General features: G+C 32.6%; 4 protein-coding genes across 4 annotated transcripts; all 4 read left to right on the top strand.

Moving 5' to 3' along the window:
• The first annotated feature begins 1,603 nt into the window (after window positions 1–1,603).
• LOC108343997 (LEAF RUST 10 DISEASE-RESISTANCE LOCUS RECEPTOR-LIKE PROTEIN KINASE-like 2.5) lies at window positions 1,604–2,302 on the top strand. Its single transcript, XM_017582459.1, has one exon. The coding sequence runs from the start codon at window positions 1,604–1,606 to the stop codon at window positions 2,300–2,302; it is 699 nt and encodes a 232-aa protein (XP_017437948.1).
• A 2,519-nt stretch (window positions 2,303–4,821) lies between these two features.
• LOC108343998 (LEAF RUST 10 DISEASE-RESISTANCE LOCUS RECEPTOR-LIKE PROTEIN KINASE-like 2.5) lies at window positions 4,822–6,075 on the top strand. Its single transcript, XM_017582460.2, has one exon. The coding sequence runs from the start codon at window positions 4,822–4,824 to the stop codon at window positions 5,956–5,958; it is 1,137 nt and encodes a 378-aa protein (XP_017437949.2). The 3' UTR covers window positions 5,959–6,075.
• Window positions 6,076–7,967: 1,892 nt separating this feature from the next.
• LOC128193540 (uncharacterized) lies at window positions 7,968–10,960 on the top strand. The gene is made up of 2 exons (XM_052867199.1): window positions 7,968–8,147; window positions 10,531–10,960. Exons 1-2 carry the CDS (start codon window positions 8,024–8,026, stop codon window positions 10,812–10,814), a joined length of 408 nt encoding a protein of 135 aa, XP_052723159.1. The 5' UTR covers window positions 7,968–8,023; the 3' UTR covers window positions 10,815–10,960.
• Window positions 10,961–11,883: 923 nt separating this feature from the next.
• Window positions 11,884–14,034, top strand: LOC108345307 (LEAF RUST 10 DISEASE-RESISTANCE LOCUS RECEPTOR-LIKE PROTEIN KINASE-like 2.4). Its single transcript, XM_017583898.2, has 3 exons — window positions 11,884–12,008; window positions 12,302–12,337; window positions 12,776–14,034. Exon 3 carries the CDS (start codon window positions 12,799–12,801, stop codon window positions 13,864–13,866), a length of 1,068 nt encoding a protein of 355 aa, XP_017439387.1. The 5' UTR covers window positions 11,884–12,008; window positions 12,302–12,337; window positions 12,776–12,798; the 3' UTR covers window positions 13,867–14,034.
• The last annotated feature ends 1,619 nt before the right edge of the window (window positions 14,035–15,653 follow it).

Raw genomic sequence — 15,653 nt, 5'->3', positions numbered from 1 at the left:
TGGCACGTCCGTTCAAGATGACGATCGGCCACCCGTGTCAGTTACCAAGGCTGAACGCCCAAAAGAACAGTTGTCCGAGCTTTCATAGATCCAGCGGTTTTCCAAATGGCGCCCATCCAAGCACGGACAAACCCCTTCGCATAATAAAATTATGCTCGGGCTTGGGGGGCTTATGTACTAATAAGACCTCCCGGCATAAACCGAGCGCCCAGACATCTGATAAATGCACGTCCGCCCAATATGGAACGTTCGCCCGAAGCAGAACGTCCGCCCAAGAAGGGATGTTCGCCCATGAGCTGGACGTCCGCCCAATATGGAACGTTCGCCCGAAGCAGAACGTCCGCCCAATGTGAGACGTCCGCCCAAGAGCTGGACGTCCGCCCAAGAAGGGACGTTCGCCCATGAGCTGGACGTCCGCCCAATATGGAACGTTCGCCCGAAGCAGAACGTCCGCCTAATGTGAGACGTCCGCCCAAAAGCTGCACGTTCGCCCAAGAAGGGACGTCCGCCAAAGAGCTGGACGTCCGCTCAAGAGCTGGATGTCCGCCCAAGAAGGGACGTCCGCCCAAGGGCTGGACGTCCGCCCAAGAACTGGACGCACACCCAGGGTAACATCCCTGGCCGACCACCATTCCCAACCGATCCGCACGTTGCTGATTACACAGTTAAGTGCTAATGACACGTTAGAGTCCTAAATAAAGATTAAGGCATTATTGGGCCGTTCCCAGGCCCCCAAAAGGTAAAAGCCCATTACAATTCACTATAAATAAAGGTCTCAGGTATGAACTCTAGACTGACTTGAATAACGATGCATACACGCATCACAATCGCTCTGTCATATCACTGACTTGAGCGTCGGAGTGCCTTTAGCAGGTACCCGGCCCCTCCCCAACTCGGAGTGTGGAGCAGCGCCAGGAGAGGAAGGACGCCCGTCAAACTTGAAGCAGAGAGCGAGCGTCCGGAGTAGGAGGACGTCCGCCGGGCTTGGAGCAGAGAGCGAGCGTCCGTGAGTAGGAGGACGTCCGCCCGGTTTGGAGGGTGGAGCCGCGATCGCCAATCTTCTCGTCCGCCCGGTCCATGCGTCTTCATCGGATACCTGCCCGCCAGAGCGTCCGGAGTAGGAGGACGTCCGCCGGGCTTGGAGCAGAGAGCGAGCGTCCGTGAGTAGGAGGACGTCCGCCCGGTTTGGAGGGTGGAGCCGCGATCGCCAATCTTCTCGTCCGCCCGGTCCATGCGTCTTCATCGTTCACCTGCCCGCCAGAGCGTCTGGAGTAGGAGGACGTCCGCCGGGCTTGGAGCAGAGAGCGAGCGTCCGTGAGTAGGAGGACGTCCGCCCGGTTTGGAGGGTGGAGCCGCGATCGCCAATCTTCTCGTCCGCCCGGTCCATGCATCTTCATCGTTCACCTGCCCGTCTTCGACAGTAAGCTAGTGTCCGCCCGGCCTGGAGTGAGGAACAGCGTTCGTCCAACACAAGACCGTCCGCTCGGTCTGCATCACCTGGAGAGAAAGTGTTCGCCCGTTTCCAGCGTCCGCCTGTTCCCGGCGTTCCCCATCAGCCGTCCGCCCACTCAGGGTCCGCCCGGATCCAGTCGAAACAGAATTCATGTCTAATGGTTCCCTCGACAAGTTTATCGGTAATAAGGGACTAGAAAGCACTTCATCTTTGAGTTGGGATAATCTGTTGCAAATTGCGAAAGGGATAGCCAGAGGATTAGAGTACCTGCACAAGGGATGCAACACTCGTATTTTACACTTTGACATAAAACCACATAACATTCTTTTGGATGACAACTTCTGTCCCAAGATATCAGATTTTGGGCTTGCAAAACGTTGTCCTGGGAAAGAAAGCACTATTATTTCCGTTTCATATGCCAGAGGAACAATAGGATATGTAGCTCCAGAAGTGTGCAACAAACATTTTGGAGTTTCACAAAAATCTGATGTGTATAGCTATGGAATGATGCTACTAGAAATAGTGGGAGTGAGGAATAATAGTAATGATGAAGCCACTCAAACAAGTGAATACTTCCCAGATTGGATATACCGAAAGCTGGAGCAAGACCAAGATTTGAGAATTGATGATGTGACAGCCACAAAAGAAACAGAGACAGAAAGGAGAATGATTACAGTTAGTTTGTGGTGCATTCAAACGTTTCCAAAGGATAGACCTACTATGAGTAGAGTAATCGAAATGTTGGAAGGCAACATGAATTCTCAAGAAATACCCCCAAAACCTGTTCTTTCTTATCCCTCAACTGGATTGGTGGCAGAATGGACCACTAGTTCCTTGCAGTCTGAGTAGATCTTAAAAGTTATTTTTTTAAAGATCACTCAACACAGAAATGTTTCAGTTGTAATATCTCAAATCAAGGTTTGATATTGATTTTTATAATATAGATTAATCAGTTGGAATATTCATATGTATCATGTTTAGAAATGAGCATGTGATTTTAAATTTGTATAAATGTGTATATATAAAAACAAAATTAGAATGGCCGGAGTATTTCTGACAGTCATGTCTTGACAGGGGGAAGATCACAACTTTAATAAAATGTCAGAAATTTGATAAAATTTGAGATCTTAAAAACAGAGGAGGCATAGAACAAGGTAATGATAACTAACGAAGGACTACAAATGAATTTCTGAAGAAAAATCTAATTTCCTTAGATTCTAACGTGGGTTAGAACTGTGGTGGCAAACAAAAATCACGCGTCATTAATGTGTAATGTATACTGTTTGGAGCAGAAAATATTAATATGATATGATTAGAGACAAATTTATAGAGAAGTCTAATGACAGAAAAATTATTCGAAATAAAGATTAACCTACGAGGGAAAAGAACAAAAGCAAAAGTAACCAAGAGATTCATTGGATTGAGAGAAGTTGTTGGGGGTAAGAAATGAAGTTTTTGGATAGAAATTAAATTAATTATGGAGAAATGTGATGAATGTTTTGTAAATGATTTAAAAAGTGATATAAATAATATACTGTGGTGAAATAAGTAAAAATGGGAGAGACGAGATTCGGTATGTAGAATGAAACTGATGCTAAGACCCCTGTCAACCATGTCTGATCTCCTCACTTTTTTCTCGATTAAAATAAAAACTGAAGCTTATCTAAGATAAAAAAGAATTATGACTTGGAAACTAAACACTATCACAAGTCATTATGGTTATATTTGTCATTTTAAATTTAAAAGAAAATTTAGCCCCTAAATTTACCATTTTCTATAAATATTCAGACCTCAAAATCCATTTTTCTTACTTGATTTTCAAATTTTATCCAATCTATATATTTTTAATTTTGTTCTAATTAATTCTTCAATCGTTCTCTTTATTTTATATATATACACCTAAAACTTTAATTTTATCATAATTATTTCTTAAAGTATATTTCTCATAAATAAACTTCTTTATGTTAAATATATCTTTATTAAACTGCTGCGGGTAGTGCTATTATTATTTTCTAACTCAGAGTTTTCAAAATATTATTTACAAAAAAATTACTTAGTCTTAAAATATAATTATAGCACAATTAAACTTTCATGTATTTATTAAAACAATTTAAGAATTAATTGAAACAAAATTAAAAATCAGTATATATATATATACACGGAATAAAGTTTTAGATCTATAAAATTAAATGTGCTTTTCTCTGTGAATAAGCTTTAGTTTATCGGCTTATTCATTTATTTTTTTTGTCCGCAAAATTGGTGCTGAAACCAAATTTCTGGTTTTCTCCCTCATCCCCACAAATATTGCTTGATTTTAGCACATTTCTCTTTCCAATTTACATATTCTTCATATGTTTTTAACTTACACATATTTACTCAAAAAATAACTGCGTGGTTTTTCAGTTACTTGCTTTTGTTGACCAGACTCTGAAGTGGACTGCATATTTTTCCAGGTCTTGATGTGCTTTTTTCTCTTGGTCCCTACATTTATTAGCTGGTTGTTCTGTTTTGTTTCACTTGACCCAGTCAACATGAAAATATTTAATTATTAAGTGCAGTGGAAATATATAAAAGATAATCAATTATGTTATAAAAGTTATATAATCTGAGTGATTTGATAAAACAAAAATTGACAAAAGAAATACGTCTTCATCGTCTTTAAACAAAATTACATATATGACTCCACCTTCATTCTCCTCCTCTGGAAAATAAATCATCAGTTATCACTTCTTATTTTTTGAGTTATTTTCGTTTACAAATATGTGTTTGTAATCTGTTTATAATCCTTAAACTTTCACGTATTCTTCCAGGAATTGGTTTTGTTGTTTCGGTAACTAAGCTATGCCTAAATTTTAAGCACTAGATTTTTAAACAAGAATGCATCTCTTTGTATTACAATTGTCAAAATCAAAGTGTTTTGATTTGTGTTAAGAAAATAAGTACTCAGTTCATAGAATGATTCCTTTGGATATTTGGAATCTGTTGAATTCCTGTTTTCTCATCTACTTTTGCAGGAATTTGGAACCCAAAGAGGAAACTCATTATTTTAGGTAATAAATCTAAATTTCCTTTTATACTTTACCATTCAATAGTTCCTTGAATATTTATGACACATACACTATTGTCTTGTGATTCTCCCTTGTCTCTCCATAATTGTATAATCCTAATCATGGAAAAAAAATATTTACGTGTATTCTCTCTGATCAATTAAATTATCTTAATAGTTTCCATTAAATATTTGTCATCGATATCTAATAAATTTTCATAGAATTGGAATTATTAAAGTTTGTTTATATTTAACTTCACTAACCATATGTCTTTTTATTTATATTTGAGATTAGAGATCGAAAACATTCCTCAAAAGTAAAATGGTCACAGCTGTACCTATTTATGTGTTAACAGGTGTTACAAGTTCAGCAATTGCAGCCGTATTGATATTAATTTCAATTTTGTGTGTAAGACACAAGTCACCAATATGGCAAGCAAATTTTGGGTTGGCTTCAAGAAGTAATAAAAATATCGAAGCATTCCTTAAAATTCATGGCCCTCTAGCTCTGAAAAGATATAAACTATCAGATGTTAAGAAAATGACCAAGAACTTCAGAGTAAAGCTGGGACAAGGTGGTTTTGGTGCAGTGTACAAGGGAGAGTTATCCGATGGTGGTTTTGTGGCTGTAAAGATGTTGAGTGCATCCAAAAAAAATGGTGAAGAATTTGTGAACGAGGTTGCCAGCATCAGTAGAACTTCTCATGTTAACGTTGTCTCTCTTCTTGGATTTTGTTTGAAAGGTCACAAGAGAGCTCTCGTCTATGAATTCATGTCCTATGGTTCCCTTGACAAATTCATTTACAGAACAAGAGATGAAACCCTTCCACCCTTGTGTTGGAGTATTATATATCAAATTGCAAGGGACATAGCTCGAGGCTTAGAATACTTGCATAAGGGATGCAACACTCGAATTTTTCACTTTGACATAAAACCACATAACATTCTTCTGAATGAGAACTTCTGTGCAAAGATATCTGATTTTGGGTTGGCAAAACTGTGCCCTAGGAATGAAAGTATCCTTTCCCTTTCAGATGCTAGAGGAACAATGGGGTATGTAGCTCCAGAAATTTGGAGTAGAAATTTTGGAAGAGTTTCACATAAGTCAGATGTTTATAGTTACGGAATGATGCTGCTGGAGATGGTGGGAGGGAGGAAGAACGTCAATGGTGAAGCAAGTAATACAAGTGAGATATACTTCCCACACTGGGCATACAATAAGCTTGAGTTGGACAATGAATTGAGACCAGATATGGAGATGACAGCAGAAGAAAATGAGATTGCAAAGAGGTTGGCGATGGTGGGTTTATGGTTTCAAACGTTTCCTAATGATAGACCTACAATGAGCAGAGTGATTGATATGTTGGAAGGTAGCATGGATTCCTTACAAATCCCACCCAAACCTTTGCTTTCTTCTCCCATTAGATCACTGCCGGAATATTCCATCTCCCGAAATTAAGCACCCTGCATATTTGATTAATTTCCCGACTTATATCATAAAATGAATCGCTGTTTATAATTGTTAGCTCTTTCCTATCATCCAGAAAAAACAGGCAGAACCTTATCTTACAGTTACAACAGTGTGCGAAAGCTATAGCCACCAGAAAAACCTGTGTCATATGTTGCTTTCAGTTATGATAATGAGATGGTATTATTTTAATTAAAATGATGTAAAAATGTGTTGAAGTTAAAATTGTAAAATTAAACTTACATCAAATTTTAATACGATGACAATGAGTATGAAGGTTCTTTTTGTCATTTTGCAATTATATTATTGTATATATATATATATATATATGTATATATATATATATATATTATTATTTTTCTTGGACTTTACAATTAGTATGAAGGGATAAATTATAGGGTATTTATAAGGAGGGAATTCAGTTAAATGTGTTTTACTAGGGTGGTGCATTGAGGTAATGACTGTTTCATTTTGTGTGGTCATCCTGAACTTAGTTATCATTACTCACGTAAAGAAACAATTAGGTGGTGAGAATGGCAAGAAGTCCTATCATAAGAATAATCTCAGGATTCTTATGACCGTGACAAGGATTAACCTTATGTGTAAGTTCAATAGACTAGTATTTTCGTTACTACAAGTGTATGACTTCACTAGTTTGACTCAATGGCACGTATCCGAATAAATTGAGTCTCGAAGAGTCTAATTTCATATATGAATGTGTAAAAGCTATGCGATAAAATGTAACATGTAATTAGATGTTTGGATATTATTTATTTTAAGCTAGTTTACCTTGTGTATATTTAGAAATTTAATTGTTTATAAAAAACTTTTTTGCATGTTAACTTACTCAATTGTTTTTTTAGTGTCTTTTTATGTATTTGTTTGTTTATTTTATAATAACTACTTTATTAATATGAACAAATAAGTGGTTGATGATAAAATATTTCTCATGTGCTGTGAAATATTTTTTTTTATCGTTAAGTAGTTTTCTTTAACTATTTTAAATATTATATATATATATATATATATATATATATATATATATATATAAAGCTGAAGGAAAAATAAAATAAAATCCTAATCCTGGTTTTAATATTTTATAAAATAAAGATTTTTTCCCCCTAGGGCTCCCTCCATGACTATACTTGCATTGCTTTAGTGGGCAAAAAGAACGTGTGGGACAATCTTTGTCTTTTAAACATCATTAATCCTTAGAATCCCTTGCTTTCAAAATAGTAAAAAAAAAAAAGGAAAAAAAAAACCCTAACAACCACATGATTGTGACAAGAGTATATGACTTTCCACTAGTGCTGGACAATACTCACATTTGATCCACAACGTAGATTATTTGCAACTTCAATATATAATTTATAATCTTCAATATTATATTTGGAAAAAGCACAGGTTTCACATTTATCTTTAAAATTATTACGTCCGCGTCGTGTAAATAAAAGTAATTAATTTAACTAAATTTTTGACTAAAATTCTAATTTCGCGCACTTTTATATATAATAAATATAATTTATAATAAACATACCCAGTGTTCTCTGTATAATAAGCATATAGTGTTATAGGTTTAATGTTCTTAATGGCATTATAAAAATTTGTTTTTTTGAAAGACTCTCATATTGAAAGATTCTTAACATGAATGAACTCTAGGTTGACTTAATGTTGACATATACAAGCTAATTAAGTTATTTGAAACCCAAAATTTAATATATATGATAGAATGAAATTAATTAATAATGATTGCTATTACTGATAAAAATATTCCTAACCCAAAACGTAAACGATTGGGTCTAAAAAGCAAAACCACCCAAGGAATAGTTTAATACGTGTAGGACCCTTAAGACCACACAGGTAGACATAATTTATAAAGTGAAACAGTGATATATTTGACGAATCTTTATGACATTTTATCTTTTGTATCATACTTTTATTTCACTTTTCCCATGAAATTAATAAACAATGATGTATTGCTACAAGCACTATAACTCCTTTGAGTTCAAGAAGAAGCTACCTGAAATTTTGCCATTTTCCATGTGCATAGAAGCTTATGGTTTTCCTCATCATGATCCCCTGCAGTGTCCCTCTATTCCTCTTCTCTTTAACTTCAACACTTATTCTTCCAAGTAGCAGTAGCAGTCATGTCAGTTTCAACACTTGGTCTGTGTTTCAGGGTATGTTTTCCTTTGTAATCACATGTATCAGAAGCTTTTATGCATATGCAATGCAGATTTCAGGTTTTCATTTCTATTTCCGTAGCTAAAAGTTTTGCTTTGTTACGTTGCTTCAACACTTCTAAAAGTTTATTTTTGGATGCTAAGAAATAGAAGACGAAGAAGAACCGCAGGAATGAGAAAAATAATGTGTAGGGTGTGTAGAAATAAAAAGATTTGAAAAATGTTTAGATTAATTATTTATTATATCATTCTATTTCTTATATAATTTTCACCACTAATATGTTTAATTTCTCTTAGTTTTTTTTTTCATATTCTGGGATTTTTTTTCTATGAATATTTTATAAAATTTAAAATATTTACTGGAAAAAAAATCTGCAAGAGATGAAAAGTTATATTGTTACTTTATCATGAATAATGGAGGCCACCTTAAACTGGATAATGTCATCATGGTTTGTGGGGATAGGAAAAGTATGTAATTTAGTTTTTTCTTTTGTTATTTTAATTATGCGCATTTTATGTTTGTTGTTTTGTGATCGTAAAAGTTGGTTCTTGAAAGAGTAAAGAGTGCTAACAATTTTGGTAACATGAAAATTTTAGCTGTTCAAATTATATAATTTATTTTATAAAAAAATCTATAGATCAAAATAAGGTTAGACCTTATGATATATATCATGGAATATAATTTCAAACATAGTTTTAGATGAATACTAAATTATTTCTGTCGTGTACCTCTCAAACATGGAATCAGTTGCTCCCCTAACATTTTAAAATAATAAAATACCTTTCATATATAATTTTTATTTTAAAAATATAAAAATATCACATAAAAAACTAGACACATTTTTTTTATTAAATAACAAGTTTATTATTATTCTAATTTAATTTTTCACTCTCAATTTTTATACTAATGATTGCCCATCTCATAATTGTGTGTATTAGTGACTTTTTTTATATATATTTTTATTTTATTTTCTCTTTCTTTCTTCTTTTTTCTGCGTCTAATTGATATTTAGAATCTAATAAGCCATTAAGAGATGAGGTATCTTGAAAATGATATATCTTTAAACTTTATATGTATATTGATGTTACTCCTAAAATAAATTCTATATGAGATTGTGTATGATAATATATTATTTTGTGGTTATATTAAAAATATTTTACGAGAGATTTTAAAAAGTGTGTTGAGGGAGATACTATTGAGGAACTGACTATAATTATTATGTTAAATATTTTTTATAGGAAGCAATGTCAATTTCTAGTTTAAAGTTTACTTATTATCTTTCTTGAATCCCAAAATCACCCGACATTTATTATGTTAAGTGAATTATATGATTTTAATATTTACTTTTATTTTATTTTAAACAATTTGAAACCTTAATTTTACTTTCCTAACATCTTTCACGCAACTCTCTTCTTCTTTCCCCATTTTCCTTTCCTCTCCCCACTTCCCGCGTTTCCATTCTTTTTTCTTCAGTTTTATAAAATCATTACCTTTAAAACTATCACATCCAAAATTAAAAATTTAAATATAAACTAATATTAATATACATTATTAAAAATATATTCAAAAATAATAAATTAAAACATTTAAATTAAATTATTAAAATATCTAATAAATTAATAAAACAAACTCTAAAAAAAACGAAACCTTTAAACGGAGGTGACATCCTTCAAACGGATGTTCCTCTGTTTAAATGTTTCATTTTTTATTTTAAAATTTTATGTCATGGTTTATTCGAGTACGCACCTGGAGGAAGCACCACACACGCACTGCACTACTCCACGCACTGCACCACAAAAGCGACACTGCACCACCACAAGAGGGACAGTGTTTGATAATTCTTTCCACCACCATCAACTTTTGCAACTTATAGTATCTCACAGCAAACTAAAGAAAGAGAGGAACAAATATAATGTTAAAATGAAAGAAAAATATTTTACTACAATAGGTTATTAGTGAAATAGGTTATGAAATGGTAAAATTAAAAGATAATAACTCTAAAAATAAAATTTTACTGAAGGGCAAAATAGTAAAGGAGAGGTGGAGGAAGAAAGGTGTGGTGGTGGAGGGAGCAACACCCCCTTTTAACATATCTCAAAAAAATCTTTAATTTTCTCTTCTTCCATCATTTATCATAAAAAAAAATACCAATTTCTCATTAAACTTAAGCTTAATACATCTTTTAGTCTAAATATTTATAATAATTGTCCCATGTTTTCTTTCAATTGCCTTTTTATTAACATGATTTCAATATTTATTAAGAGAATATTTCTCTTACCAACAGCATAAATTATTATTATGATTGTTATTTAATATATATATATATATATATATATATATTACATCCAAAATAATAGTGATAAATTTTGTCATAAACAGACTGCAGCAGTATCACACAGTCTTCGGGAAGTGATGAATCTGCTAATGAGGCAGCTGTGAATAATACCAGTCTTAATTTACCAGTTGTTGAACTCAATGTTCATCGTGTGTTAAGTACAAGAAACCAGAGTGGTAATACAACTCCTGCTGAGCCTCATGTGTTCAGCGCAGTGCCTGCTGAGCCTCATGTGTTCAGTAATGTAACCATACCTCATGCATCAATCATATATGGCTTCTTCCTTCTTTTAATTCTCATAAATCATAGCTTTTCATGTTTTAGATGAGTTTATATTTTTATCTTGAAGGTTATTAGGAAGAAATTATATACATGTGTAACATGAGTTTTACTCCACATAGCTCTTTTATTTTATATGATATATGAGTTTTACTCAATAGGTCTTTTATTTTATGATATATAATTTTGTCACTTTTACATGATATGGATTTAAACTCACAATTAGCTTATTATCCACAATCTTTCCTTAAAAATGAATCCATTTTATATAATACTTTTTTTCTCAAATGTACAATTATGTTTATACTTTTCTTTTTGTAATTATGATATTGTTATTGTTACAGCAGTCAATAGATACATGTTGTCTCTCTTTATTATTATATTAACCTATATACTTTCTAAAATATGATAAAATAGAAATTTCATAACTATGAAATTAAATATAATGTGTTTTCTATTTTATTTGACGATAATTAATATATTTATTAAATTTCATTTATTTGAGATTTTATTTTATTTTTCATTTCCGGTTTTAATATCAACTTCCAATAAAAGATCATTTATGTACTTAATAAAATAAAACAATATTACTCAACTTTTTTTTATTTGTTTTGTATTTGAATTCGGAAGAAAAGGGTACTCAAAGCATTTTTTTTTTAATTACTTTCCACCACCATTAATAGAATATTAGTGGTGTAGGAATAAGTTAGAATATGTGACAGGGTTTATGATTTGCTTTAAAAAGTAGACCAAACCAGTCCTAAACTTTTAACAAAAATTATTTTGTTGAAAATGTCACCTCTTAAAATAGTCTTTCTACCCCAAACACAATCTATTTTATCTTATTCAGAGGTTTATTTAGTTTTTTTCTTTTTAAAAACAATTCTAAGAAATTTTCCAAATATACTCTAAATACATGCTGAATAATAAAAGCTCAATAATAGTTGTTGGGTCTGAATAATCAACCCTAATAATCGATATTTTTATGTTTTTTTTTTCATCTTAATACGTCATCAGTTTATATTTTGCTATATATATATATATATATATATATATATATATATATATATATATATATATATATATATATATATATATATATATATATATTGATTATCATCAGCATCAAAAACAAACTCTTCACAAGGATCAAATTCAAAGGAAAGTCCAGCACCATCAAAAGCACCATTGCCTGCTCCTTCATTATCACCATCATCAACACCAACACTAGCATCCCCATTAGGTCAGTTTTATTATGCTTCATCTCTCATTATTTCTCTTATATCTCATAGTGATAACAATAATATTAAGAACACCAATAACTTACATTCATTATGGTAGTAGCAACTCCACTTCCTAAACATGGTGTGCACTTTTCTTCAACAATTTAAACTACAGTAACAAAAATTATAATATAAATACTATCTCCACTAATTTATAACACAGTATCTGCAACGTATTACTGTCAAATAGGATATTTTCTTTCATATGTAATCTTCCCAGAAGACTTCTGATGATGGCTACTGATTATTACAGGTAAACACCAATTTTGGAAAAGCGAAGTCATTATAGGTAACGAATCTATTATCCTTATACTTTCACTATTATCCTTTATACTTGTGGTTTTTTATGAATCCAAATGAACTCATATTTGTACATAACCTCAAAATTCTTTCAAATAGAGAAAGTTATCCCTTTCAAAAATAATATAAACATAGTGCCTGAAGAAAGAACAGATAATGCAAAACTCACCCTATTTGTATAGGTTTAGAGGCCAGCATCATGGATGTCATATAATATCTTAAAATTGAAGAAATTGACACGAATGATTTTTGTGGAAAAGTTACACTTTTTGGAGCATATTCAAAAGGGGTTTTATCCTACACAAGCCGCATTTATTTAGGGTTAGATTCCTAGAGGTATATAAACTAATAGAATTAATTTTCCAAAATAAAAGAGATATTTCTTATATATTAACTCATAACTTTGTTACTATACTTGTTAGCGCAGGTGTTGGAAGTGGGGGTGTGGTAATGGGAGTATTCATTATATGTATCATAGTTTGTTGCTTTAGATACAAGTTATTTACTCCACTGATCAGATGTTGTTTGACCACAAAGAATGACCAAGATATTGAAGCATTCTTAAAAGTTCATGGAGCCGTGTCACAAAAAAGATACAAATTTGCAGAAGTCAAGAAGATGACGAATTCCCTCAAAGTTAAACTTGGTCAAGGTGGTTTCGGTGCAGTGTACAAAGGACAACTACCCTCAGGCATCCCTGTGGCTGTAAAACTATTGAATGGATCCAAAAGAAATGGAGAAGAATTTATGAATGAGGTTGCTAGCATCAGTCGAACCTCTCATGTCAACATTGTGTCACTTCTTGGATTTTGCTTTGAAGGTAGCAAGAAAGCTCTCATCTATGAGTTCATGGCTAATGGTTCTCTGGAAAAGTTTATCTACAAAAGAGGGACAGAAACCATAACATCGTTGAGTTGGGAGAATTTATACCAAATCTCGATAGGAACAGCTCGAGGGTTGGAGTACTTACACAGAGGATGCAACACTCGAATTTTACATTTTGATATAAAACCACATAATATTCTTTTGGATGAGAACTTGTGTCCAAAGATATCAGATTTTGGGTTAGCAAAGCTGTGTCCCAGAAAAGAGAGCATTATTTCCATGGCAGATACTAGAGGAACAATGGGGTATGTGGCTCCAGAAATGTGCAATAGACAATTTGGTGGAGTTTCACACAAGTCAGATGTTTACAGTTATGGGATGATGTTGCTGGAAATGGTAGGAGGGAGGAAGAACATTGATGCTGAAGTGAGTCATACAAGTGAGATATACTTCCCACATTTGGTGCACAAGAGGCTTGCCCTGGACAAGGATTTAAGACCTGATGAAGTGATGAGCACTGAAGAAAATGAGATTGCAAAGCGAATGAGCATAGTAGGTTTATGGTGCATTCAAACCTTTCCAAATGATAGACCTACGATGAGCAAAGTAGTGGACATGCTGGAAGGCAACATCAATTTCTTGGAAATGCCACCAAAACCTATGTTTTCTTCACCTACAAGATCTGACAGCTGAATCTTCCTCTTACATTTCATTACTACATTTGCATTCTTGGTACTTTCTAATATGTACAGCTAATGGATCTTTTATGTGTGGCAAACTGCTTTTACGTTTTCTGCAAATCAGAACAACATTGCCTTAGATGGCCTCCTTGTAACAAGCCAAATCAAAATACATATATAACTTGGGTAAAAGAGTTCTAACATACTGACAAGTGGCTATTATAGTTGAAAGTTAAAACTATCATACTGATTAGTGTAGCACAAATCTCTCCAAAATCAGACTAATTAAACAGACAATTAAACATTACCATTAGCATAAATGAAAAACATAATTTACAACAATAAAAAGAGTTTTACCATCTTTATTGATTTAACAGAGATTAAGTTAACCTTTGTGCAAAGTGGAAATCAGATAACAGATATATATTTACAAAATCATTGCGTAACAGACACTATATATATATATATAAAGGAAAGAAATAAATCAAGTAATTCAGCATTCGTTTGGAATTTATTTGTGATTAGTTGATATCAACATTCATTTGTAATTAAAACAGAGCAATACAGTCATAATTGTATTCTCAAAAAGTTGGTAATTCACGTCAACGTCAAAACCCATGCGAAAAGGAAAAACGTGTTTTTTTTACACGGTTTCTACTGTTAGACAGAGATAAAATGATCCAAACAAAAAGCAAAAATAAACTATTATATTTAAAAAAACATGAAAGGTAGTGAAAGATAATATAAATGGATGTAAAAAAAATTTGGTGTCAAAATATTATTCTCTAATTCAAAAGAAAAACGTGTTGAAAAGAATTTATTGTTTAAGTTTTCTACTTTTTATTGCTTGTATATATACAATTATTAAAATAAGTTTCAAAAACAGTTTTTATGCCAGATAAAATTAGACTATGAAAAGGTGTATTTCGGGTATGGCTCGATGTTAACTGTTTTAAACTTTAAGTGTTCAAGTTTTCGTATCTTTAAGTGTTCGTCTTTCTAGTCAGCTTGGTCAAGTTAAGAGGTTACTTAAAAGAATACTTCACCGTCAAAATCAATAAAAGTTCGGCATCTAAGATAACTAATACAGAATAAACGCAATCATTTATCTTTTTATTTCAAAGCTTTATTTATACACTTTGATTTGGACTTCCTTCTTAGGAAGACCATTTGGACCATTTCACTTACAGTACAAATGTAAGAAATATATTATAGGTTTCTATAAAGTATTTTGTGAAAAATAATTATTGTAAAAGATATTTTAAATTGGATCTAATTTTAAAAAACAAGAGTATTTACGTTAAAAATATTCTTTGAATATAATTTTATCTTTTCAAAAATTAAATGTGATGACGATAAACGAGATTAATAAATAATGATTCATTTTAGTAATAAAAATAATTCTAACCCAAATTTATATAATAACAATAGTGTCTTGGGAGAAGATTGTCAATTACGATGGTTAGAAAAATAAAAACTTGAGCTTGATATTTTGTTTACATCTGAAGAAAATTCAGGATACCTTCTAATTTGATCACTGACAGCTTAGAACGTAGATGATGGATCGAATCAAAGTGTGTAAGTTAGGAACTTGTGTTGGAAAGCATTTACTTTATTTATAATGAATAAGTTACTTTCTAATTATTATTGTGTTATAACATTGTGATTAAAGCTAAATATTATTAATTAGCTATATGTTATATGAGTGTTTGTTGATAATTGTGGAGAAGGACACTAAAAACCCTTATTTTAAAGGGTTAGCAAAGTACCGCTTAAATATAATATGATATAATGAAATCC

This window comes from Vigna angularis, chromosome 8 (assembly GCF_016808095.1).
Source record: "Vigna angularis cultivar LongXiaoDou No.4 chromosome 8, ASM1680809v1, whole genome shotgun sequence".
Taxonomy (NCBI): domain Eukaryota; kingdom Viridiplantae; phylum Streptophyta; class Magnoliopsida; order Fabales; family Fabaceae; genus Vigna; species Vigna angularis.
This window is presented reverse-complemented; position numbering and strand designations above follow the sequence as displayed.